Source organism: Scleropages formosus, chromosome 16 (assembly GCF_900964775.1).
Source record: "Scleropages formosus chromosome 16, fSclFor1.1, whole genome shotgun sequence".
NCBI classification, from domain to species: Eukaryota; Metazoa; Chordata; class Actinopteri; order Osteoglossiformes; family Osteoglossidae; genus Scleropages; species Scleropages formosus.
Window position 1 is genome coordinate 22,338,366 of NC_041821.1, and position 26,541 is coordinate 22,364,906.

At 39.9% G+C, this 26,541-nt stretch overlaps 1 protein-coding gene across 2 annotated transcripts; it reads right to left on the reverse strand.

Annotated features, from left to right (window-relative positions):
* Nucleotides 1–231: 231 nt before the first annotated feature.
* pcgf6 (polycomb group ring finger 6) lies at nt 232–26,430 on the reverse strand. Of its 2 annotated transcripts, none has more exons than XM_018750753.2 (10): nt 25,660–26,430; nt 23,493–23,592; nt 22,932–23,028; nt 22,314–22,369; nt 22,166–22,225; nt 21,599–21,713; nt 20,050–20,077; nt 18,003–18,101; nt 9,964–10,050; nt 232–1,177 (listed from the first exon to the last, which is right to left on the reverse strand). In XM_018750753.2, the coding sequence occupies exons 1-10, from the start codon at nt 25,894–25,896 to the stop codon at nt 1,127–1,129; spliced, it is 930 nt and encodes a 309-aa protein (XP_018606269.1). In that variant the 5' UTR covers nt 25,897–26,430; the 3' UTR covers nt 232–1,126. The 2 variants fall into 2 exon arrangements, with proteins under 2 accessions (XP_018606269.1, XP_018606268.1); XM_018750752.2 differs by having other exon boundaries at nt 21,599–21,716.
* Nucleotides 26,431–26,541: the final 111 nt, after the last annotated feature.

The window sequence follows — 26,541 nt, forward strand, 5'->3', positions numbered from 1 at the left end:
TTGGATACCGTTGTCAACCTTTTGTCAAGTCCCAGTGGCCTTCTAAGCAGCTTTCCAGACAGGGCGTGGGCTCCATCAGGCTTGGGAACCCTGACAGGGACACAGCTCTGGGAGGTGACTGCTGTGCCACTATACTGTACTGCAGCCAAGGGGCTGAAAGGATAACATGCTGCAAAGTCCACTGAAGACAATTAACCCCACAAATACACACATACATCAGAGCCTGCAGCATGCAGAACCTTTATTCATCATTACACATCCAGTCATCCATACATCACATTTAAAACAATGAGGTACCAACATTGCTCAGCTCTTACTGTTCAGTGTTTCTTGTAAAGATCGGTACAAACACTAAGACTTCTAGGACTTGCTATAGAAACCACAAATTCAAAGGGAAAAGCCAATGGCATATCAAATGTTTGCATATTGTTTTCTTTGTTTGCGTACTGACAATCCCTGAACCAAACAGACTGCTATAGGTCAACGGCAGTTATACAGAACCCTGAATTTCTGTAAATGCACATTTTTCATTCACTTACAGCATATTACCTGACTCAAGACACCTTCAAGGTGTGAATAACCTTTCACAGTGGATAAAATGCATTTTATTTTAACAACCCCCCGCGAGAAATAATTCAAAATGCAATGTAGCACTCTCGTTTAACTATACATGTGCTTGACAATTTTAAAAAAATGATCAACCGTTATCAGGATGGTAGTCCTTCTCAATTTAAAAATGAATCAGAAAACAAAAATCATGACAAATGTATACTAAAGAAGAATGAGCCCTATAAGCAAGCAAATTCATTTGTTTTATTTGGTTACAGCATACACAGACCTAGCATTCCTTGTCTTCTGAAAAGAGGGGGGGAAAAAAAAAAAAAAAAAAATCTAGTAGAATCATGGATTTTTTTTTTTACAGTGGGGGGAAAACAACATTCAGTTGGCTAAAAGACTAAATTCAGCAAACAGCTAAACTATAGCATTTTTGTGTTCAATGAATCCTACTGCAGTCATACTCTCGCAGACCACGTCTTCAGAAAAAATGCAGATATGAGAGCGGACAGGCATGACTCGACAGTGTCAGACGTTACAGTGGTGCATTACAGCAGACACTCGCTGCCCTTCACGCCCGGGGTGACTGAACAAGGCCGAAGTGCAGAACAAGGAGTCCATCCTAAAGGGAAGAAAACAGGAGAGCTGTGCTGTATCACGTGCTTTTTGGTGATGAAGTGCAATGCAGAATACATAAAAACCAACCAATAACAGGCTTTAAGTGATGAAAGGGGGAAAAAGAAAAAAAAAAAAGTAGCCTAAACCAGGTCAGAGGTTTCTGATCTTGCAGTTAATACAGGATTCAGTTGATAAATAACCTTGAGAAGGACAAAGATATTCAAAGATTTTGCTGATAATATGCTTAATACTTGCTTAGTAAGTAAATAATACTAACACAAATGACCAGACACAGAGATAACGAATATCTTTTGGCTTGTGATGGACACTTCATTCCCCCCCCCCTTTTTTTTTTGGGGGGGGGGGGGGGGGGAGCTTCCTTTGAAGATCAGGGGTACTACTATACTGATGACTGTGGTACAGAAGAACACTTTCTCTGACAGAAGGTGTCCACTTAAAATCCTCCTGTAATGACACCCCTTGCAGAGAGCAGGGTCCTGCCTCACATGTGGGCTCCCTCTCATTAAGAGGCTGCTGGCTCATTCCCAGACGCACTGTGTACACATACCCATGTCTCATGCCAACAACAAAGCTGAGGATTCTCCTCAGGGAGTTGGTCAGACTGTGTGTGTGTGTGTGTGTGTGTGTGTGTGTGTGTGTGTGTGTGTGTGTGTGTGTGTGTGTGTGTGTGTGTGTGTGTGTGAGCGAGCAAGTGAGAAGGGCCCTTGTATAAGCTCATATCTCGTTTGAAAGGAAATTAAAAACAGAGAGCACCTCCCACAGAGACGCCAGAAGCCTGGGTGTGGTTTTCTAAAACATGGAACTCTTTGGAGGAAAAAGTCAAAAGAGCCAAACTAACACAAAGCTATTTTTCCAACACAGTCCTACCATGGATGTTTTGTTTTGGTGATGCAAATATATATTATGCACAAGTCACAAAACAAAAACAAATGACAATTAACAGCTACTACCTTGAAAACAGACACATTCGTAAAAATTTGCAATTTTGTTAATACTATGACTTCCGTATTCAGCAAAGCATCTTGAGAATGCATGTATACAAAGCCTTTAGGGTTTAGGGCTTAAATGTTCTGCTAGTTGCTCACATTTAGAACACTGTTAGGGATCAATATGGTAAAGTGACAATACTGCCCAAGTTCCTCCAAGAAAAGGCACCACATCAGTACATCTGATGGCTTCAGTAACTGAAATTGAAATTTAAAGTATAATGTTAACATTAAATACGATTAAACAACATTTATGAAAACACACAGTAATTAATAAAAGGCTTCATAAATTTATTGCCAAACAAGGCAGTAGCAGCAGAGGAAAACAAAATCAGAGGTGATATGAGTGCAGACATCATGCTCTTCGAATGCAGACATTTGGGCAGAGATGTGCAGGGCTGAAAAAATGCCTCTTTGGTGAGCTATAAATAGCACCGTCGGGAGGGATGCAGACAGGAAACTTCGAACAAAGGCACAGCCGTTTCATCATGTTTCTCAAGAGGAGGGCAGGGGGGCTTGTCAAAAGAGAGGTAGCAAAGGCACCTCAGCAAGGATGCGAGTGTATGACAAGGGCATAGTGCATCTGTACCATAGCATGACTCAAAAACTTCCTGTATTACGTAACAAACTGTAAAGGGCAAAGGAATACAAGAGCGACAAAGAAGGTAGGAGGAGGCCACATTGCAGCAATGTAGTAGTGAAGCATTGAAACATTTTCTGTGAGAATGATAAAGGAGGGAACATAAAACCCTTCATTTACATGCAACAAATTACTATTTACAAGGCAAAACTGATATTACAGGCAGGACTTAGTGGTGCACAGTGGATAATGAAGTTGCTGGTGCCTGAATAGGTCCTTTTATCTGCCGCAAACTAACTGCATCAGATTAGCACAAACAAGCCCTTGGTAAAAGTCATTCTACATGCTTGCTACTCTGCTGGGGAGAAAAGAATCTAACAAAAGCTTGGCTTTGGTGTTTTATGAGCGATAAAAGCTCAAAATTCCCCTGAGCAGTTGCCTCCCTCCCCGAACAAGCTTTCGCATATTAAAGAAAAAGGTGGAGTCAAACTTTCATCTGAAGCAAGCCGCTGCTCGTTTCCCAGGGAACAGGTGCTACGTCACAACAGGGTGGTTCTGCAGCAAACAGAGGGCCAACCTCTTGGTGCCACACACAGTCACTTCCCACGCCCCAAAGCAGAGTATGGACTGACAGGCAAGGCCAATCAATCACAAAGCGCTTGAGAAGCCTTTGCAAATGAAAAGGAGCCCAAACAAGTAAACAACACACTGGTCTCTTAAGCTTAACAAGAGAGAGATACAATGATTTGTAGAAAAAAGTGTGGTACTAGGGTGCAAAACCACACAGAGGCATACACACCTGTCACGCAGATGGAACTGAATATCACAAAAAACTAAATTTTTACCTACAATAAAAAGTCAGAGCATGTGAAAGTTACTCTTCATGAGAGCTGGTGACATTAAAGAATCATTTTCTTCAAGAAGGAAGAGAGCCCTTTAAAAGGAAACACCCGCAGCCACCAGCAAAGAGAGAACGCAGGACTCGGAGTGAAATATTCCAGGGTTATTAGACATACACTACTTGGAATGGAAGGCTGCCTTTTCAATAGCAAACACATAAAATTGCTTCCAGGAATTACAAAAAACCTGAAAATTCTTAGGTGCTGCAAATTTTGAACATATTTAAACATAAAATGTTGCAACCTTCTCAGCACAATTTTGACAAACAACCACTCATTCCACACATTTGTCAAAAGAGGCAATATATTGCACTGGCTCTAAATCAAGGGCATTGTGCCATTTTTGTTCATGTCAGATACCATTAATTTCACTTAAAAAAAAAAAAAAAAAAAAAAAAAAAAAAGAAGTGGACACAGGAAGTGCACCAAACATTTATATTGCACATTTATATTGAACACGTAAACTGTGTTTACGTAGCCAGACATTTACACATATTAGTAGGTCTTGTGCAAGCCTTGTTAATTAGATACAGTGGCCTGAGCAAATTGTTTTTACTGTAGTATAATTGCTACCAAGGGTGTTTATGCAAATGATGCCTTTCTGAAAAGAAGGAGGTTGTTTAATCTCTGTTCAGAGGAGATTAATTATTTTGTTTGCAACTGCACAGGAAAACCACCCAACCCTTCCAAACAGATCCTGCAGCAATGGTTTCTGCTGAGCTCCGCCCGAAGAAGGAAAATCCTTCTCAGTGTTAGAAGAAGGGCATGCTATAATTAACTGTGTGAATAAAACACTATGGGGGAAATGTACACCTTCAACTGTATGGCAAACAAAAGTTCTTTTAGACACAAACAGCATGTGTGAAACCCTCCTTGCTTACATTTCATCACTAATACCCATCAAACTGAAATAAACTAAACATACTATACCTCTCTATCCTTGTGGCCTGGTTACCTTCTGCCCTGAGATGCAAATTGTGATGTAGAACTAAGGCCCCTGGTGCAGATGAATATGAATTTGCAGATTATTCTCACTACTTTTAACCACAATCAAAATAGGACATTTACTTTATTTTTGACTGATCACTATCACAATGAGTCAGAACAGAGGGTACTTAAGAATCTGACAGGAAACCAATTTGTTCTGTAAAATTACTACAGGGATAAACAACAAGGATAAAATCGCAATGCAAGGCTGTTGTAAGTATATAAAAGAAAAATAAATGTAAATGTAATTTATTTAGCAGACGCTTTTCTCCAAAGCAACTTCCAGTGAACTCTATGTAGTGTTATCAGCCCACACACCTTATTCACCAAGGTGACTTACAATGGGTTACTCATCCATACATCAGTGGAACACACTCTCTCTGTCACTCACACACTATGGGTGAACCTGAACAGCATGTTTTTGTACTGTGGGAGGAAACTAGAGCACCCAGAGAACATGTAAACTCCATAGAGACTGAGCGGGAATCAAACCCACATCCTCTCGCACCACCTAGGTGCTATGAGACAGCAGCGCTATTCACTGTGGCACCGTGCTGCCCAATTACTAGTGCGATGACTTTTGCTAACATCTGAGAAAGGCTGTGACTTCAATACATGCTATGTCGCTTCTTACAAAAAAAAAAAAAAAAAAAAAAGCCAAACTAACCGATGTGAGCTTTTTAAGATGGTTACAGGGAACTGAGGACTGCAGGCAACCTTGATTTAATGCAAACAAACAATATTAGCAGGCTTCAAAATACCAGCAGAGCAGTTTTTGAAAAGGAAAAAAAAAAAGGAAATTTACTGGTCAAGTAACAGACCCTTTGATTTACACACACTGAAGGCAGGGATATTAAATAAAACATTGAATGAATATTAATGAAAACAGGCATTTAAAATAAGACACTGTAAACGGGATAGATTTTTCAAGTTTTGAAAAACATATTTTCAAAATTGTACAGTAGTAAAACTGAGGAAATGCATAGGTGTTTTTGAGTTTTTAAATCAGCCCATGTCAAAAAACAAAATGTATTTTATAGGGCTTTGAGAGACACCCTTTATGATGCTCACCTTGATTTTTTCATTTTTGATTTTATACCCCTAATAACCATTAGCTCCCTTGGAGGAATTTCTGAGATGCCACTTCCAAAAATACGTAGTGAACACGCTTAAAATTCAGTCATCTGTTCTTCCTGCAGAGAAATCAAAGGTAGCAAAGGATCAAAACAGTGACTGGCTGGTCCTGCTCTTATAACAAGTACCTACTCTTATTTATGGGGCTATTCCAGTTAAAAGGAAAGTAAATTACAGAAAGGCTATCACCTTCAGTGGAGGGGGCACTATTATATTTTTTCAGTTGACAGAACTCATAAAGAAGTTTAATTACACCGTTATTCCAATTCACCCTCTTTGAAGGGCATTCAAAATATTTAATTATCTCCTTCATCTGGTGCCTTACTAATACCGAGCTTATAAATGAGACACCTTTTCCATTGATCTAGGATAGCGGACAAAGAATGAACGGCAGCTCCTGCCATGCACTAACACAGAGCAGTCACATATTACTGCCTGACATGTGTGGGCAGTGATGGAGGGGGGCATGTTGGATGTACTTCTCTCCTAGATTTGAACCTCTGAGTGGTGCTGCATAAATCTATTTCTGTAATTGAGTCAGAAGTGCAGCTGACGTGGGGGGTGAGGAAGACAAAGAGACACCCCCCACACGAGCTGTTGTGGAGGTACAGGCCAAAACGCTATTTCACACTAATTCATCGTCTAGCGGCTACAGATGCGTGGTTGGCCATTTTAAAGATGCCCCTCTGGCAGAAGGGGAAGAATGAAATGCAATATTTCACCTTAATATGGCTGTAAAGCCACTACTAAGCAAATTGGTGGAGCTTTTTCAGTCCTTTACCCCAATAAAATTATTTTGTGTGACTGCCAGTTCTGACATTTTGCTGTTCTGCCTTTTTTCAACATTCATAATTTATGTAATTAATTTGTAATGCTAGCGAAAGCAGTGCAATTCCAAAAATGGCCATCTACCATGAAACATTTTTCACACTTGATAATGTTCAATGTAGAACTTAATGTTTTGGACACAGTATGGAAGCTTTTTACATTGTGATATCCCATATGTTTAGTTGAATTCATAAATTAGCTACATATACCTATATGAACTACAGTAAAAGTAACTTAAATCACTTAAGTGACTGACAATCCAATGTTTTCCTTATCTTCATGGCTATGCCTATTTTGCCATTTAAAATTATCACTTTTAGAATCAGTTTTACATTTACATTTATTCATTCAGCAGACGCTTTTGTTCAAAGTGACGTACATCTCAGCTAAAGTACAATTTATGCATTACATAAAGAATGTACGTTTTAATGAACATAAAATTCCCAGCACTGGGATTCAAATCATCTTGAGATTTAACAGCAAATTTCCAATCCAAACCTACGCTTCTAAACAACAGGGGGGGGACATACAAATTCCCCACAAACCAAACCAGGATTCAAACCTATGTGGAAATGTAAAGTACAGCTATTTTCCTTTCAAAAAAAAAAAAAAAAAAAAAAAACCCCCCCACACAACATCAAACAGACTTTGATAAGGACAGGGAAATCATTTGGAGTTCAAGGTCCTTGGTCTCCATTTTGTGAAACAGGGTGAAGAGAAGGGGGGGGGAACCCACACGTTAGCAAAGTCAGGGACTAAAGGTTATCTGACCTGCCAATATTTAGAATACATTTTAACTGGAGGCCAAAAAGGAATGCTATGGATGAATAATGTGACCCCCAGGAAATGACTTTTGTGGCTCATCACTACATGCCTCGGGATGCACAGGAGTCGTCCAAATTTGTGAGGCATGCTTTCTGCAAAATCCTAAAGCTGGTTGCCCAGCAATAGCCTTTGCAATTGGTAGCTCGATACATCAGTAAGCTGCATCTGTGCTCCATTTGCACATGTGGTTAGTGGCTATTTGTGCACTGCACTGACACATGAATAGTTATACAGTGGCATTCAAATAGATATGAGTAAGGGAAAACAATAGCTCCTGGAACAAATTTTGATCAGTAATCCATACCCTAAAGCAAAGGAACCCAACATAATACCACAGTTAATTTTTGTGCCAGGGAACTGTAACACATTAATACAAGAGGAAAAGTAACAGATTCAAAAAACACACAAGAGTAGTGCTACTGTTAAGCTTGGTAAGTGATTCTCTACATGCTTGAGCACCACTACTGAATACTGAGATGTTGCTGACAGCAGCAGCACCCAATCCCATGTGAGTGAAGTGACATTAACGATGCTTATCTCAATGTTCACTCTGATGGTGTAATAAGACCGTGGTCCACACACAGCAACAGTTATTATTTAAAATACTTATTTATATGGAGAGCCTGCAGGCCGCCTCTGCTTAGACTGAACTCCATAAGTCTCTAAATGTTGAAAACATGACAACCATAGAAAGCAGCTGAGCAGCTGTGCCTGAACTATTCAGGCATAAGTTCCAACCCATCTCAGTCTCTGGAAAATGGATAGGTTTCCTCCAGGTGCTCTGCTTCCCTCCACACAGTCCAATGACATGCAGTTCAGGTGGATTGGTGACGCTAAATTGCCCACAGTGTGTGAATGGGTGACTGCATGTCGCTGCCCTGCGATGGACTGGCATCATGTCTAGGGTATGCCCGCCCCTCATCCCTGTGCCCAGTCCAGAGCAGACGTTGCAAATTAACATCAGCTCGTACAGATCTTTCCTACTGCTAGTATTCATTTGGCGCCGAGAGGGTTAACACACCAAAAAGAAATCCACGTTTGCTCTTTGCACACTTCCTCAACATATTCACACCTATATTGGTTGACAACAAAGTCAGGGTCCAGAGGAAAAAGCCCCAGAAGGCAATGGCAGGATGTGTTGAACCCTGAAGCCTACAGACATTCTAGGGGCGGTCTCTATTCTTTGAGAGCCGTAAGCATGGGATCGCATTTGATTTGAGTTCATTGCTGTAAGCATTCATCCATTTCCTCCCTCCCACCTTTTTCAGGACAAAGGTCAAAGTCATTCCACTGCAGCCTCATACTTTGACAACATTACTCACAATTTCTTTTGTGCTTTATAGTTTTAAATATCTAGGCTTTTGTGCAGACTGAAAAAGAGAAGAACAGTGTTTTCATCATCTTCCTTAATTACAGAGCTTTTAATGGTATCCATTACACTTTCTGAATGGTCTGTTAGGACTAGCCTTGTACATTAGTTTTATTTATGAAATAAAAAAAAAAAAAAAAAGCAAAGTTTGTGTATAAAATACATTATTTACTGACTGGTTACTCAACATTGTAAAAAATGAAAAATAAAACTACAAATATTAATCTCAGGTCTATTTTGGATTTTAATACAAATAAAATTGGGAATAACTATAAGGGTACTACATGACAATGAATAAGCAATTTTTTAAATGTATTGATTTAAATACTGAAACTTCCCATATGAACAATTGTCCTGTTTTGCTGGAAAATCAAGTTTTATAAATGTTTTACTTTGAAGATGTAAATGCTTGAGGAGCTGTGTTGTATTAGTTCACTGATAGGTGATAGATGTGCTGTAGCTGGTGAGTTTAACCTCATTTGTCTGCCTTTCCACATTTCAGTTTGTCTTCCAAATGACCATCATCATGCTTCATTTATGCCACCTGGGGCTCTGCCACAAAGCCAGTTTTTAGCTTTCAGTCTGTACCTCATGTCAAGCTTCTCATGTTTAACAAATGTCTGCTATTTGTGGTCTCTTGACTGATTCGAAACTGACCGTACAACCATACATAAATATACCACAAAGACAATTCAGTAGTGCTCTTTAAGATAGAAACTTTCTGCTGGCAAAGAAATCTGGGGAGAAGGACAACAACCACCAACATTTTCCTAAATTTCATAATCCACTATGTGATTAGGAGGCCAAGGGTTGATTTATTAAGTTCTATTTAGCTGATGGCTTTGTCCAATGGAACTTACAATTCTAGATACACTTAAGCTAGACTGGGTCCACAATTTACAAATGCAACTGGGACCAGAGGAACTCACCTCTACCATGTCTCAATAACACATATCCACCCACTTTTTAACATGTTAGATTCTGTAAAAAGCTCAGACAAAGCTATAATACATACAGTTCTATGCATCCAGTGTCAAGGACTGCTTCTCCAGTGCAGTGAAAAGGAACACAAAGTACAGACAAGAAAACTAGGAAGAACTTTGGTCCAAACCATTCTTATTGTGAAGCTGATGATCAATGGGAGTACTATGAGATACATACCTGAAGGGCACTTTCCCCCATGAAATTCTGTACCTCCCGCAGTGATTGGTATCGATCCAAAATATGGTCCCCACACACTACATCCACCTGTCAAAACATCAAAAAGGCAAATTAAAGCAACAAGGGAAATAAAACAAAAACTGCACATTTGATGGATTGTGGTTCCCATTTCAGTCAAGAACCTTTTTTTTTTTTTTTTAATAAAGATTACTTGTTTTATGTCCTCACATCTAAGATGCTAAAGATGGAAATGGAGAGCTGGCAGAACAACAACCAATTATTGATTTCTTTGTGTTACACGATTTCATTACCTTCAACAACAAGTAATTAATGTAGATTAATGCAGTAATGCTACACAATCTACACTATTTACAATGCCAGTTTAGGACATGTTGACAAATAATGATTGCTATTAAAATATTCAAGTCGCGCAAACCTGTGATGCCTGGGCAGAGTACTATTGGAAATTCAATATTATGGAAGCATCTTTATAACCACAAAGAAAATCAATAAGTCCACAGGAATTCATTAAATTGTCTTCTGGGAAATTAAAGTCCATGATAAAACAATGATGTATCATGACACACAGCTATAAAAAAAAAACACTCCACAGTCAAAAAGACAAGTACAGCATAACATTCTAAAACACACATATGAAAAAACTAAAAACAGAATTGATAAGCAGCCTGATGAAGAAAATGACATTACTGACAGTGAAAATATATGAACATCAGCAATAACACTTTCATAAACAGGTTTGTATGCTGTGTTAAACGTTAGCTTGTGGGTGTCAGCGATTTTGTTGACCGTGCCAAATGAGATACTCAGCCTGCGTAAGATCTACTGGAGTAATTTCAAGGTAGTACAGAATGTCCTGACTAACAGCCTAGTGTGACTTTCAAAATATGAGGCCAACACATTTGTAAAAGATTATTACTGTACAGTAGGATTAAAATAATAGAAAAAAAATGCAAGAAATTCTACTATAACACTTAACAGTTGCAATAAACCACACTAAATACAAGGCATTTAATATACTTGGGGGGATGACACTTCAGGAGTTCCACCAAGTAAACGCATACCTTCACATTTTTCCCTATTTACTTTTACATGCCCTACAGACATTTCTCTACTGTTGTGCTTTTTACTTAAGAATTTTTTCTGTATTTGATCCAATAACAACCGTTGAAGCATAATGATAAAACTGGCTCTCTCTACATGGTGTAAAACCTAGGAAATCTAAATTTAGAAAAACCGAAAAACCAATGCCCTCCAAACTCCCACTGTGCTTTCTACAGTGTAGAAGGTGTGATTTCTATCATTTACACCTCCTTGGGAAAAGCAAATTGTAATTTTTATGGCTAAGAATTAAAATGCATTTATTAACCATGCATCATAGCACCACTGCGGCAGGACACAAAGCCACAGTCTCGAAGGGAAAGTACACAAAACCCAGTGTTAAGAGGCTTGAGTCGTTCAGTGATAAACCCTAAGTCAGAACACACCTCTTGGCCTCTTCCTCTGAAAGCTGTGTCACAGCTGTTTTTCGATACTCTTATCCGACTCCCATGGAGGGATCAAAGAACTTGGCCTTCTCTGTCCTTCCCCCTGCGCTCCTGGAACCACGTGCCTCACGGCTCGTGCTGCAGCAAGAGCCAACTAGTAGTCGCGATGGTATAGAGGGCAGAAGGCCTCAAGCTGTCATTGTATGCAGGTGAAGAAAATGACTGGAATTTGGCTATGGGTGAAGAGATCTCATCCTCACTGCTTGGATTGTCAGCGAGAACTCAATGGTGTTGGAACGCCAGACGAAGACAACAAAATGCCAAGCATAAAATAGAAAAAGGAATCAAGGAATTGCTTAGTTTGGACCCAGCGGGAACATGAAGTCATCAATGAACCTTAAAAATGATAGATTCTTCCATGTAAACTGAGCAGTAATCAATACTGAAAGTCCCTTGAGAGGACTCCTAACCCTTGAGCATTCCAGATGGGAATGACTACATTGCGTTTCTTGTGAGGTGCAACTGTCCTGTGGCTTTGGACAATTGTTCATTAGAACATTAAATTTCACACAACCCTGATGCATTACAGCAGCACAAAAGCCTGAGCTTCACTTGAAAATATCACACAAAATAAGACAAGGGCATAAGTGCATTAAAATGGTTAACTGGATAGAAATAACACTGCAAACTGAATTCCCAATAATTGAAGAATAATAAATGCAATTTTTACTTAAATGAAGGTCCCAAATGTACCATAATACCATCAGTTTACGTAATAATACAAGGAAGTGAAATTTGTACCAAAACCTAATGAATTCAAAAAGGAAAAGGATCCACAAAATATTCTGGAAATATTCAAAATTTCCAGGCCAACAAAACTAGTATTTTAAAATATATACATATATATTTCAACATCAAAACATGTATTATATGACAGCTTCCTTAAATATTTTAACTTATCAGGACTAGATAATTCATATACGGAATGACATGACTGAATAATTATTTCAGGTAGCAGTTTAATATTTAAAGCTTGCCTTTGATCCCTTACATTCTCGTATTTGCAGCAAGCTGTAACAAGTCTAAGATGTGTGGAAACTAATGAATTTTACAACTGTATTTCTAATATTAAACAGGGACAAAGCCAGAGAACAATGAATACTTAATAAACAAAACACTATTTGTTGAAATGCAATAAAAGTGAGGCTTAAGATACAGTACAGAAAAAAAACTAAAATTAACTGTCTTTGACAAAAGCAAACAAACCCACTTATCTATGAGTGACAAATAAATGGCTCATCACCTCAGTGAATAATAAGGCTGAAGGCCAGGCTTCAACCTTTCTGCAATTTATTACTTATCTCCCAAACCTTTATCTACCTCTGTCAGGGCTTGACAATGACACAGAGAGTACACTCCCCAAGACACTTTAATCCACAATTTCTACGCAGTGACTGAAGTGCAAAAAAACCCAAATTAAAAACTAAATTCTGCTATGAACATCTTTTATACCTCTTTATTTAAATGTGTTCTTATCAAAGTATTTCAAATTGACAAAGGAACCAGATTGCCTTTATAGGAGCCAGCAACTATTCCTGGTTAATGCATTGAGGGAGAAGTTTCTTTAATGTCAAAATGCTAAATAATGACAAGTATCAAATTATTCAGAAAGAGGGACTCATCAACAGATACACAGAGAAATTTATAAACCATAGCTATGACTCCTCCAACAGCGATACTCCAGAACTGTTAGTGTGGAGCTATAACAGGCCTTGGCTATAGCACTTCTGTAAAATGCAGAGTCATTCATTTTTACCTAGAAAACACCATTCACTCCAATGTGAGAGAGCAGGCAACCAGGCATGTGGGTGTAATGTACCAGCCTCGATGCCTACAGCTCTGAAGGTATTACTGCAGAGCAAGCTGTTAGTTCCCAAAAGCTTGGAGTCCATTTCCACACTCTTAGAAAGAGACTATTCAATGGACTGGCCATGCAATTACAGTTTATCGCAACTGTCTAAACTAGTACAGAATGAAGGAGGGGAAATGAAATTTAAAATAAAAAAAAAAAAAAAAAAAAAAAAAAAAACCCCACTGTCTGGTACTTTCAGTTCAGTAGAGCTAGCCAAGCGAGACTCCCCATTTTGCGCTTACTCAATCAAACTTCCTTCAGCTGATTAGAACATGGATTTACATACAGCAGTAGCTTTTGTCTGGTGGGATTTTGCTCATCTTGCATACTAAAGAGACAAACTCAGGTCACCCCACTGATAAGGTGAGCATTGTCTCCTGAGTGTGTGCTGCAATTAGAGTTGGGCATCCATGAATAATGCAGAGCCATATTTCCCAGGAACATGAAGACCTGGGCACTTTGTGCTCTCCAAAAGCCACTGTCATGCTTCAGCAAGCAGCAAGCCTTCAGCCCCATTCTGCTAAGAGCACACTTAGGATGGAGCAGCTTGAGTTAGCAGCATGAACAGGACCCTTCTATGACAAAGCAAGGGGGATAAAAAAAAATGTACTAAATACATCACATGTAAACACCTCTGTTCAGTGGTTATGCGCTTCCAGTGTATACTCCCACAAATGCATGTGGCTTTCATACAGAGCAAGCTGGGTGTGGGGACCATGCCAGAGATGATAGACTGGAGTGTGCAAAACATTGGAATAGCACTCTGTCAAAATGTATAATTTAGCAGACTGTATAACACATCAGGGTCTCCATCACAGTAGCTATGAATGGGCTGTTTCTGGGATGTCATTTAAGGTCAGGAACAGCTCGCGTCTCCACTGAGTTGCACTGAGTGTCTGTGTGTCTATTTGTGTGACCACCCGTGAATGAAAGGAAGAGATATAATTCAGTAGAGAATTTAGCCATCACTTGTTATGCAAATGTTTTATGATGTTGTAATTAAAACCTCCAATATAAGTATCACACAGGAAAAATTTTATTCTAGAGAATTTTATTCTTTTTTTTGGGAGGGGGGGACCCAAACAGTACTAGTAAATACTTGAACATCGGTGAAAAAACTCAAACGTTAACACATTAAAGTGGTTTCAGAAAAAAATGCCTCCAACACTCTTCCCAGATACTTCTGATCTAAGATTTGTTGGACAACTACTTACCATTAATGACAGTTTTAGACATACACCCTTGGCCCCAACATCCTCGGTAGACCAGAAAAATTCACCCTAACATTGTCTTTGCACAAAATAAGCCATACATGTAAGGCAGTTAGGAAATAAAAGTACATCTAATAGATGGATTGTCCGTAACAAATGCTCACTTAATTTATTCTGGCAAAGCAGCACAGACTGCTGAATGGCTTACAAATCTGATGGCTACGTTAACTGTTCTCCCTTTGTTTTGAGCACCTGAGCTATGTGGTTAATCTCTGACAGAGGAGAGCCCCAGGGGCTCCATACAACAGCCCAACACGCACACTCTCCTCTGGGTGTTCTCTACCGCAGCTGTGAGTCACACCTCATGAATTATTGAGCTCCTCCTGCACCACAGGGAGAGAGGCAGATTTTCATCACTCACTGCAAAAGAGAAGGGGGGACTGGCTTTAAAAGAAAAACATTCTAAAATCCATTATGCATTGTATTTTATTTAATCCAGTCTATAATTTTTAAGAACTGGTATTTAAACAGGAACAGCTGGAAGAATAGTGGACCCAACGGTTGCAGGTTCGAATTCCATCTCCAGCTGCAGTACCCTTGAGTAGGGTACTTAGCATAAATTTGCTCCAGGAAAAATACGCCATTCTATAAATGGGTAAATAATTGTAAGTAGTTTAAGATTGTATGTTGCTTTGGGTTTTTTTTTTTTTTTTTTGGTGCAAGAGTGAACATTCTCAAAAGATGTCAGCGCTGAATATGTTGAATATTTCTGAATGTTACTTGTAGGTTAAATAAAACCTCAACCAGCATTACAAGTGTCACAAAGCAACCCTCCCTAAATTGGGGCTCATATCAAAATTGATGTTATCTACAATAAAATAATCTCCACAAATGTCAACAAAAACTCTGTAGAATGCCTAGTTTAAAAAAAGATTAAAAAACTACTGTATATGCCTTTCATTAAGTGGTGACTCAAGAACCACGATACAAAGAAAGTGTCACATACACTTTGCATTGTTTTTCCTGAAAAAGCATGATTTGGGAGTGAAAAACATTTCGCTCAAAGTGTTGCTCCCAACTGCAGAGTAAGAAACTCATATATTGAAGCAAGCACAAATTAGAAACGAATATTGATCTGGGTTAACGGTATACCCCACAGGAAGAGTGACAGCTTGATGTCACAGAAAAAGCAGATGTCTAGGTGAACCAGAACTGCAAGCTGGAGAAAAACTACACCCGAAAAGCATTCCAACTTTAAAATGCAGTCATGTGCCGCTTAGCGATGTTTCGTTTAACAACTGACCACATATACTACGGTGATCCCATAAGATTATAATGGATCTGAAAAATGATTAGTGCTGTCGTAACGTCATAGCTCAACGTGTTACGTGTTCGTGGGGGTGCTGCTGTAAACAAACCTACTGCGCTGCCAGTCATATAGAAGTAAAGCACATACAATTATATACAGTACACAATACTTGATAATGACAAACCTATGTTACTGGTTTATTATCGTTATTTTAGAGTGTATTCTTTCTACTTATAAAAAAAGTTTACTGTAAAATAGTATGATGTGTTATGCCGACAGCAGCATCATAAATCTTGTGTTTACTGCGTCTCTTGACTGCATCCAGGCTATACCATATAGGTTTGTATAAGAACACTATGATCGAGGTTATACCGTCTAGTTTTGTACAAGAATGCTATGATGTTCACATGACAACGAAATCGCCTAGTGATGCATTTCTAAGAACGTATCGCCGTTGTTAAGCGACGCATGTATGTATTAAGCTAAGCGTGCTCAAGATTAAAATGTATCACAAATGTATTGTTTGCCTGAGAAAGCTCCCAGCAGAATCTCCACTATGCCTGTCGACAGGCTAAAGAACCCTTTCATTTTCAGCATGCTGTAGAAATTCCGATGTTTTGTTCACTTTCAGCAAACCAATGTTCAACATCAAAAACAGCTCTGGGGGATAATACAATAATTCAGCATATTCAACAGATGTGTCACAAAAATGAATATGTACTACACAGACACTGTGATACACCTAGAGACATCATTAGCTAATGTAACCTGGGGTCACAGGGCATTTTGGGATTTCCAACTTCAGACAGTCTCACCCAGGCGACCTGACCAGGGTTGATCAGACCACAGCCTGCATCCATGTACCGCTGCTTCGAACTCATGGCTCACGTTTCCAGATTCACAGCCACCAGGATGTCCCTTTCGTAGCCTCGCTAACAATTTGCCTTAGCCCTCTGACTGCCCGTGATACCCACCACACTATAGGCCTTATAAAGTGACCTGCCTGCAAAGGCCCTATAGCTTATTTAACAACTCTTTTACAGGAGAGTATACAGATTTCCCTACATGTCCGGTAATGTACTACAAAATGGGGAGCAGATAACGGTGGTGGTTAGAGCAGCCACCTGTGGACTTGAAGGACCCAGACTGAAACACCTCCAGCTGCAGCACCCTTGACAAAGGTAGTTGACCTGAATTGATAGTTAAAAATTACTCAGTTGTATAAATGGGTAAGTAATTGTAGTAGCTTAAAACTAATTTGCTTTGAAGAAAAGTTTGAGGTAAATTAATAGATGTAAATGTAAAACAAAGCAAAACCTAAATGCATTATGTAATTACAAAAGGGGAACACCAGCAAATGTGATAAAATTTCAGTTCAATTTCTTATGTTTCTGACAAGCAACTGACACTCTTCCCCAATTAAGATAACTCTACAAAAAGCCATGAAAGAGATCTGTCAGAGGGTGGGACACGATGAAAGCCAAAGTGCCATCCATATATTCCGTTTAATGACTGTCAGATTGTGGTTCATGAACATTTATGAAACATGCAACCATCTAGGCCTCCTGCAAATTTCTAAAGAGACTTGCAGTAAAAAGCTCACAGAGCACACCAATGTTGCGTTCAACAGGTGGCAAAGGAACAAGGATAAGTTTCTTTAAATCTCACAAAAACGTATTTCACTGCATCAGTGAAAGGAGTTCTGAAAGTGCAGTAGCTGGCTGTTGCTGGTGATAAACCCAGATGTTGCCTGGAGAGTTTCTGACTCTGGGGTACTGTCTCATCCGCTCAGCACCATCACCAAATATATCCTGCTGCATTGTCAAAGCTGACAATCATTAAACTAATATGACAGCTAAGTTCACTGGGCAACACACATAACAAGTTAGATTAACCAAAAATATTTGCCTGAAGATACTTTCGAAAGAGATCATAATTAATGCGACTAAAAAAAATTAAAATGTAGCATATCGTCCATAGAACAATGTCAGGCATTCAGAATTTCCATAAAACTGTAAACTTCCATTAAAAAGATAATGGAGTGGTCATGCTCAGAAATACATTGCACTAGCCAAATCTCCCTCCTTGGAACTCAGGCTCACCTGGCAGGAGTTGTTCAACTCCATTTTCCTCCTGATGAAGAGCTCAACGTGGCGAATGGTAGCCTCACCAGACACTCTCACATACTTCCGCTCGAGTGGCTACCAGAGACAAAAAAAAGTGATTGAAAAAAACCTAGTTGACACATTTTAACCTTCAAACAGCTCAGGTGGCACAACCATACATAAGATGTAATGTGTGGGGAGGGGGGATTTTATAAAATTCTATTTTCTTGTTTTGGCCTGGATTTCAAAGCAAAGGAAAACATCTTTGGAACTCTAACACCACGTTATCAGTAAAATTAAATATCCTTTTTTGACAAATATATTGGTGGTAAAGAAAACTTTCTAGCTAGAATGATTCTGGATTACAGCAAAAGCAAAAATTAAATCCCCAAGACTAACATAAAAAGACATGACATATTTGATAGTTGAACATACTCCTTGTTAATACTAAAATCTGGCTTAAAGACAAGCTTTGCTGGAAACGGTAATCTTCTTAAGACATCTTGCTTAGACTGACCAGAGAGGTAAGACAGCTGAGCTGCTTTGTGGGAACTAACCCGCCACCATGCCACACCCCCCTTGACCCCCCCCCCCCAAGCCCAAAGTTCTATCTGCAGAAGGCAGCTGGGGCCTCACAGGGGCAGGTGCAGGTCCGTTGTTCTGGCCAGAGGGTCCATAGGGTGCTTGGTCACCCTCCACTAGTCAACCCAATACATGGATACTACACTTTACTCCTTAATTGCCAAGAAGGGCTGTACTGACCCAGCTAGAGCGACTTTCATTTGCCACTGCCTAGCCAACCATACAATTTCACGGAGGATTAAACTGCAATATTAAACCGAAAACTGAAAAAGAAAGGAGACGGGTAATATTTACATTACATTTATTCATTTAGCTGATGCTTTTCTCGAAAGTAACTTACAGTGTTAAGCTACTTGCAATTATTTACCCATTTATACAGTTGGGTAAGTTTATTGGAGGAATTAAAGGCAAGTACCTTGCTCAAGGGTACTACAGGGTGGGAACTGAACCTGTAGGTCAAAAGGCAGTAGCTCTAACCACTACACTACCAGCTGCCCAATATAAAACAGTAAAACAATGTGCAAATAAAACAAAATCATAGTGATAAAACCAATGCAGGCTCTGGCAATGTGTTTAAGGAGCTGACAGTTCTAAAATTAAACCATTGCTCTTCAAAGGTTGACAGTGAATTCATTCACAGAGGACTGATAATGACGACACCCGAACAACATACACTCTTTGTAACAGTAAAGTCAGGCTACATTTCCTAAACATTCATGAAAGACGCATCGGATAGTTTAACCCACTCCCAGGAACACTTGTACACGAATGTTATGCAAAAGCTTCAAGGGTAAAAAAAGAGGAATTCATGATGCCTCTTAACAGATATTGTAATGACTGTCAGGATACATTCCAGGCATGAGAAATTTTTATTTTGCAATTTAAGGTTCTTCACTGAATTGTCTATTTTTATCCTTTTCAAAACATTTCCTGTTATGTTTTAATGTTCATACTTTCATTCCAAATAGATTCTAGAAAGGATCAAAACAAATTCCCACAATTACTACAAAGGTAGCTACTTCACAATTTAGCAGACACAGTAAAATACTAAATTCCTATTTATTCAGACATCAAAATTGCTTTAGAATAACTGTAAAATCTCCTCAAAACCAACAAAAAATATTTTGTAAAACAAGTGCGACTGCACCTGCAGAAATAAAAATGTTTTTCCCTCTGTGATGACTGTTAATGGGCCGCGCCCAAAGTGCAGGGAGACTGTGCGTGACAAAGAGTCCTCTGCCACACTGGGGGGTGGGGTGGGCAGAGAAGCCAGCATAAGCTTTTCAGATTCATTACTTCTGCTGCTTGGCTGCTACTCCTAACAGCAAATTATCAGCACTGTAGGGCTCACTGTTTCAGCATTCTCTCACTCACACACACACACACACACACACACACACACACACACACAGTTGTGGAAACAAATAACCAAAAATTAGCACAAGCATATTAAAAATATTACCTTGTAGTTATTAATGCCTTCTTCAGCTCTGTGGAAGAGAAGCAAAAAAATATATATATAATTGCACATAATTCTTAGCTTTGTACACAGACAGACGAAGATTAACATATGAATAAAACAATGAAAGTCACAAATTAATCAAAGTGAAGAAACCCTATCACAGGCAATTCAGATCTGAATAAGGACTACTGGCAGTACATAAATACTATCCATGCAGGGGGAAAAAAAAAAATTGAGATATTGACAAACACTAATTCTGTCTTTGTTCACATGAACACCAATACCTGAATAAAACCAACTGAATCTCAGCTGTAGCAGAAATCTGCCCCCCCCATTATGCAGTTGCCAAATAACTAAAAAACAGCTCTGACACCTAAGGGATATGTCACATGTTCATCTGTGCTGCAAAGTTGAAAACGTGCCTTGTTTCAAATTGCCGAGAAACATGTTAGCAGGTGGCAAACCACCCATTTAATTAATGCAGAGCAGTGGATGATAATTGCAGTCTGTCTCAAAGAGCAATTGATCCTAAATCAATGATCTTTGGCCACGTCAAGGACATTAACAATTAGGCTGTGAGTCTGCATTAAAATCATTGTGCATATACAACAGACCTATGCTGAGGTGATACACAAAAACAGCTAATTTCTCTGCCCTAAAGATAAGATTATTTGGAAGAGAGGATTAGAAGAGTATTATTAATTAATCCAACTGGCCATGAAATTCCATTACTTATCTGGCAGTGAATATCTTCGATCTTCAAAAGCTTCTGCCACATTACAATTGTCAGAAAAACAGCTTAAAGACTTTATATACATTTTATACTGTAGTACATTTTCTATTCACCACTACACACTCAAAACCCATACAGGTGAACAATTAAACATTGAATTTTATTCATAACAGTTCTTTGGTTATCAAATTGTGCATTTGTTTCAAATCTGACTTTTTTTTTTTACCCTGAAGAACTGTAATGTTGAAGGGAGACAAAAGGACAATGGTTAAAACTGGCCTTAACACTGATGAAAACACAGTATTGTTTATGTGACCACTGCTCCTCCTACTGGTACAAATTGCACTTACAAGTCCACGCCCAGTTCTTTTAGAACCTCCATAAACAATAGGGCCCATGTTCCTAAAAATCCTTGAGAAATGACAGGGTTGACAGTTTATTTTCTACTTAAAACCAGCATGCTTTTGCAGCTGTCATTAACTCACTGATACAATCTTTGCATGCCACCAGATGTCTTTCCTTTCTGTCCAAGAAGTCATATTGAGTGATTAACTGGAACACAACAAAAACCTATAGTTCCCAAGGGTTTCAGAAGATTTAAGTGGACATCTGTACCATAGAGGTTTTTAAACAAGCCTGAGGCTGCCCAGCAGTCTCTCTGGAGCAGCAATTTCTTAAAAAAAAAAAAAACTTTTCAAAATGCATTTGTGTGACAAAGATGGATTATTGTCCAATTTCTTGGCAATAACCTCTATACATTTTTTGTGATTATGGATACCACACTGCTAAAGAACAAACAGCGTGTGGCATGCCTACCCCACAAACTCCAACATGAGAGACACATCCAGCTCTGATGGGATGGTGAACACAGACTGCGGAAGAGGGCCCCTCTTCTGTTTGCTGGGCTTTGCTGCAGTCATCGATGTGGGAGCTACTGCAAAGTAGAGAAGTGAGGGAACACTAACGGCACTGTTGAAATGTTTAGAGATGATCATATCAGATCATTACAGAGACTCATTAGATTTAATTGAAAGTAAAAAGAAGAGGTTAAGTTGGTATAACTTTGGACTATATTACACATGTTCCAATCACTGTTGCACTGCAGTCTGGAACTTAGGCATATGGTGTGAGGCAGGATACACCTTGGACAGGATGACAACCAACCACAGGGCAATCTCACTCATTCAGTCCCAAATACACACTAACATCAATTTCAAGTCACCAATTCTCACAGTCCATACATTAACCAGACTCACAGGTCTATGAACTGTGAGAGAAAACCAGAGCAAAACTGGGAACAACATGCAAACTCCAGTCAGACTGAGCTGGCTTTGGATTTTAACAGAAGTAAATTAAGGATTTTATTAAAACATAGGCTGTTACCTGGTTTTGGCACTTCTAGTCCTCTTTCTTTATAAAAATCATGCATTCGCTCCCTTTCCTCTGAAGAAATGAAACAGCAAAGTTTTCATTTTAGGAAATGGCTTGCATGGCATTTGGAAAATTACATGACAAAGCTTCCATTACATACTTTCTTCCAGGTTTGGGACCATCTTATAGACAATGTCTTGGAGCTGTCTGTCAAGCCTGAAGCAAAGCAAGAAACAGATTCAACACCCTTCTGAAAAATTAAACATCTACTATTCTGGTGTTCTCCCTTGGGGGAGGGAAAAAAAATTTCTCTCCATATGCTAGTCATACTTTCATGAGCTAGGACAGAATGTTAAAGAACAAAATGAACTGCTTGATGAAAATTAGTTTAACTCTTATGCTGCGTAAAACAGCTGGTAGTGTTGTGGTTAGAGCCGCTGCCATTAGATCCAAAGGTCAGAGGTTCGAATCTCACCTCTGGCTGTAGTACCCTGGAGCAAGGTACTTAGCCTAAAACTGCTCCAGGAAAAATTACTCAGCTGTGTAAATGGGTAAATAATTGTAGGTACCTTAACACTAAGTTACTTTGGTGAAAAGTGTGAGCTAAATGAATAAATATATAAAAGGTCTAAAATAATGGTTGTGTCTTATTTTATGTTCCATTTCTTTCTTTTCAACTCCTTTTTCTACGATCTACAGAAGAGATAAGAAAACCAGAAACATGAAAACTTCAGTTAAGCAACAGGTTGTAAGGGGAAGAGGAAAAAAAAGACAATACCTGATGTTGTAGAGTGGCTGTGTCTGATGTACAACGACATTGCAATTCGGACATCTGTTGCTGTAAAAGAAGTGCTTGACGATGCAGCTCTTACAGACTAAAAAAAGAACATAGTTAAAAGAAGCTGTTAAACAGAAAACAGGAGAATGAACAAAGCAAGAAACATTCCTTCTAAATTATTTTGGCCATCAATTTTTGTAACTACTGATTTTTACATTTAAATTACTTCTATTCTTATACTGTTCTTAGGTGATGCCTTTATTCAGAGTGACAGAATTTTATTCAGTACTTAGAATGATTTACTAATTTATACAGCAGGATATTTTACTGTATTAATTCAGGGTATGTACCTTAATCAAGAAGTGTACAGCAAAATTTGTACCAACAACCCTGAAATAATAAAGCTACAGTCCAAAGCGCAATAACTCAGTCATTCACAAAACTTAACTCCCAATAGTGCAAATAAAATTCTGCGTTATGTGCCACAAACAACAGGTGAAAAAAAAGTGAAAAGAATGAAGAAATGAAGAGAGGTCCCAGGCTGGTACAAATGCTCCTTACAGGTGTGCAGACACTCGGTGATTGTGGTGGCATCAATAAAAAAGCCATTGCACAGGGTGCAGCAGATGTAGGGGAACAGCTCCACCAGGGGGAGTGACCGCTAATACACACAGAGAAAAGAGATAACATGGGAATTACTACTTTTATTATTTTCATTTACATTCATTCATCTAGCTGACATTTTTTCCAGAGCAGTTTACAGTGATAAGCTAATTATTTACCAATGTATACAGCTGGGTAATTTTTAAATAGAACAACTGAGGATAAGTACCTTGCTGAAGGGTACTACAGCAGGAGGTGAGATTCAAACCTGTGACCTTTACATACAAAGACAGCATCTCTAACCACTATGCTACCAGCTATTATGATATAACATCCATCCATCTTCCTCTGCTATCCGGGGCTGGGTCGCGGGGGCAGAAGTCCGAGCAGAGTCCTCCAGACTTCCCTCTCCCCGCACACCTCCTCCAGGTCCTCTGGGGAAACCCCAAGGCGTTCCCAGGCCAGCTGGGAGACGTAGTCTCTTCAACGTGTCCTGGGTCTGCCCCGAGGCCTCCTTCCAGTGGGACATTCCCGGACACCTCACCAGGGAGGCGTCCGGGAGGCATCCGGAACTACCTCAACTGGCTCCTCTCGATGCGGAGAAGCAACGGCTCTGCTCCGAGCTCCTCCCGGGTGACTGAGCTCCTCACCCTATCCCTAAGGGTGTGCCCACCCACTCCGCGGAGGAAACTCATTTCTGCCGCTTGTATCCACGATCTCATTCTTTTGGTCATGATCCAGAGTTCATGATCATAGGTGAGGGTAGGAACGTAGATCGACTGGTAAATTGAGAGCTTCGCCTTACGACTTAGCTCCTTCTTCACCACAACAGACCGGTACAATGACCGCATTACTGCGGACGCCGCACCGATCCGTCCGTCCGTCAACCTGCCGCTCCATTTTTCCTTCACTCATGAACAAGACCCCAAGATACTTAAACTCCTCCACTTGAGGGAGGTGTACGCCTCTCAATCTTAGGTTGATTTGACTCTTCAGTGTTTCCCCATCTCTCATTTACCGCACACCTTGGCTCATAAGGTTTATAAAATTAGATTAGTAACATTACAATGAATTACCAATTGAAACGGCAGGATATTTTTACTTCATCAATTCAGGGTACGTACCTTGACATAGGGTACTACAGCTGGGGGATTTGAACCAGGAACACTTAGGTGGCAAAGCAGTGACCCAACCACTACGCCACACACTGTGTGTCCCCCAAATTTAAGACAAACAACTCAAACACTGGTATACACGTGAACACAAGGTATTTCAGGAGCAGGGATGTGCGCAAACGTTGGAGACAAAACACTGTATTGGAGCTGGAACGAAAGTACGAACGTGCCGCACTTTAGGGCTGCAAGTACTGTGAAGCACTGGGCAGCTGTTGTGGACAGTGGACTAGTCAGTACCCTACTTCTTCCAGGTACCTCACAAAGTTCCACCTTTACTAAACATACAATGATTTGTCCATGGATACAGCTACCAATTTTTACTGTATCGATTTAGGGTTAGTTCCTTCTTCAGGGGTGCTACAGGACGAGTCGGGATTCGAACCCGGGGTCCTTAACCGTTCTTCAAACCACTACGCCTCCTGCTGTTCCAATTCGGTAGTTTCTCCTCACTGTAGAATCTACTTCGCTACCTGTTCACCGTGTAACGTTGCATAATATTTCTACCTCACCCGCTTCTCCATAATGTCGTAGACTAGTCAACGCGCTGTAACTTTTCATAATGTTTTACCTCATCTGTCCATCTGGTTAACAAGCAAGGCTGGTAGTTTGGTGTGGTATTCAGTACTGCGTTTTACCTCGTCCTTCTAGTCGACAACGAGGTTGGTAGTCTGGTGTGGAATTCGGTACTGCGTTTTACCTCATCTGTTCCTTTGGTTAAAAACAACAAGGCTGGCAGTTTGGTGTGGTATTCGGTACTGCGTTTTACCTCATCTGTTCCTTTGGTTAACAACAAGGCTGGCAGTTTGGTGTGGTATTCGGTACTGTTACCACTGACTGTCCGTCTGGTTGACAACGACTCGAAGCTGTGGTATTCTGCGTTTTATCTCGTCTGTACTTCTGGTCTGGTTGACACAGGTAGTCTGGTGTGGTACCTATCGGTACTCTTTTACCTCGTCAGTGTCCTCGCTCGTCCCGGACTCCCGCCTTTGCCCCGAACGACTCCCAGCCGTTAAATAGTCTGAGTCTCGCGCTCCGCACGAATCCGCTCCGCTCCGCGCGCACACAGCCTCTTCATCTTCCATCATGGAATCCATGGCTTCCTCTGCCACGGTTTTTTCCACCGCGTTATCTTCTTTGTCGGGAAAGGCACTGGGAAGAGACTGAGTCGGGCTGCTTTTCCATTCCATCCTCTTCCACCTTCCTTATGTCCCCTCGGGAAAAGTTGCACGGGAGCGAGAGGCGCTCTAGCAACAGGTGTGTCCAGTATCCCGGCAACACGAACCGAAGCGCACTCTGGACCTTGTAGTTTTATTTGTAGTTTTTCTTGGACTCGGGTTCGTTGCCTCGTGCTCGTAGCTGAGTAGCTAAGGAGCTCATCTCTTTAGAACACCATTATACACTGAAATCTTCAACTCCTGTACAATATTTATTTGCTATAGCAAAAGCATATTTGCAATTCCCACATTCTCGACCAAAAAGAACGCATAAACTTGCTACTACTAGGTGGACGCTCTCTGAATCACAGATGATAATGGCTAGCAGAACTTAGCGCTCGTCGAGTTACAATAAAAATGTAAACAGACGCTTAAATATCGTTCGACTATGGGTTAGCGTCCGATTTTTTGCCTCATATTTTTTTCTGTGGGTAAAGGCTTTCAGATGAGTAGAGTTTAGGAAGCAGCTCTTGATCGGTTCTTCACTAACGTAAATCGGTTCTGCAAATAAACTGTCGCAAAACAGACTGACGCAAATACTGTACTTGAATGTCACAGGTTGAAAATTGATTTGTTTGTTCAAAAAAAAAATGTTTTGTTGTTACTTCTAACCCTGGA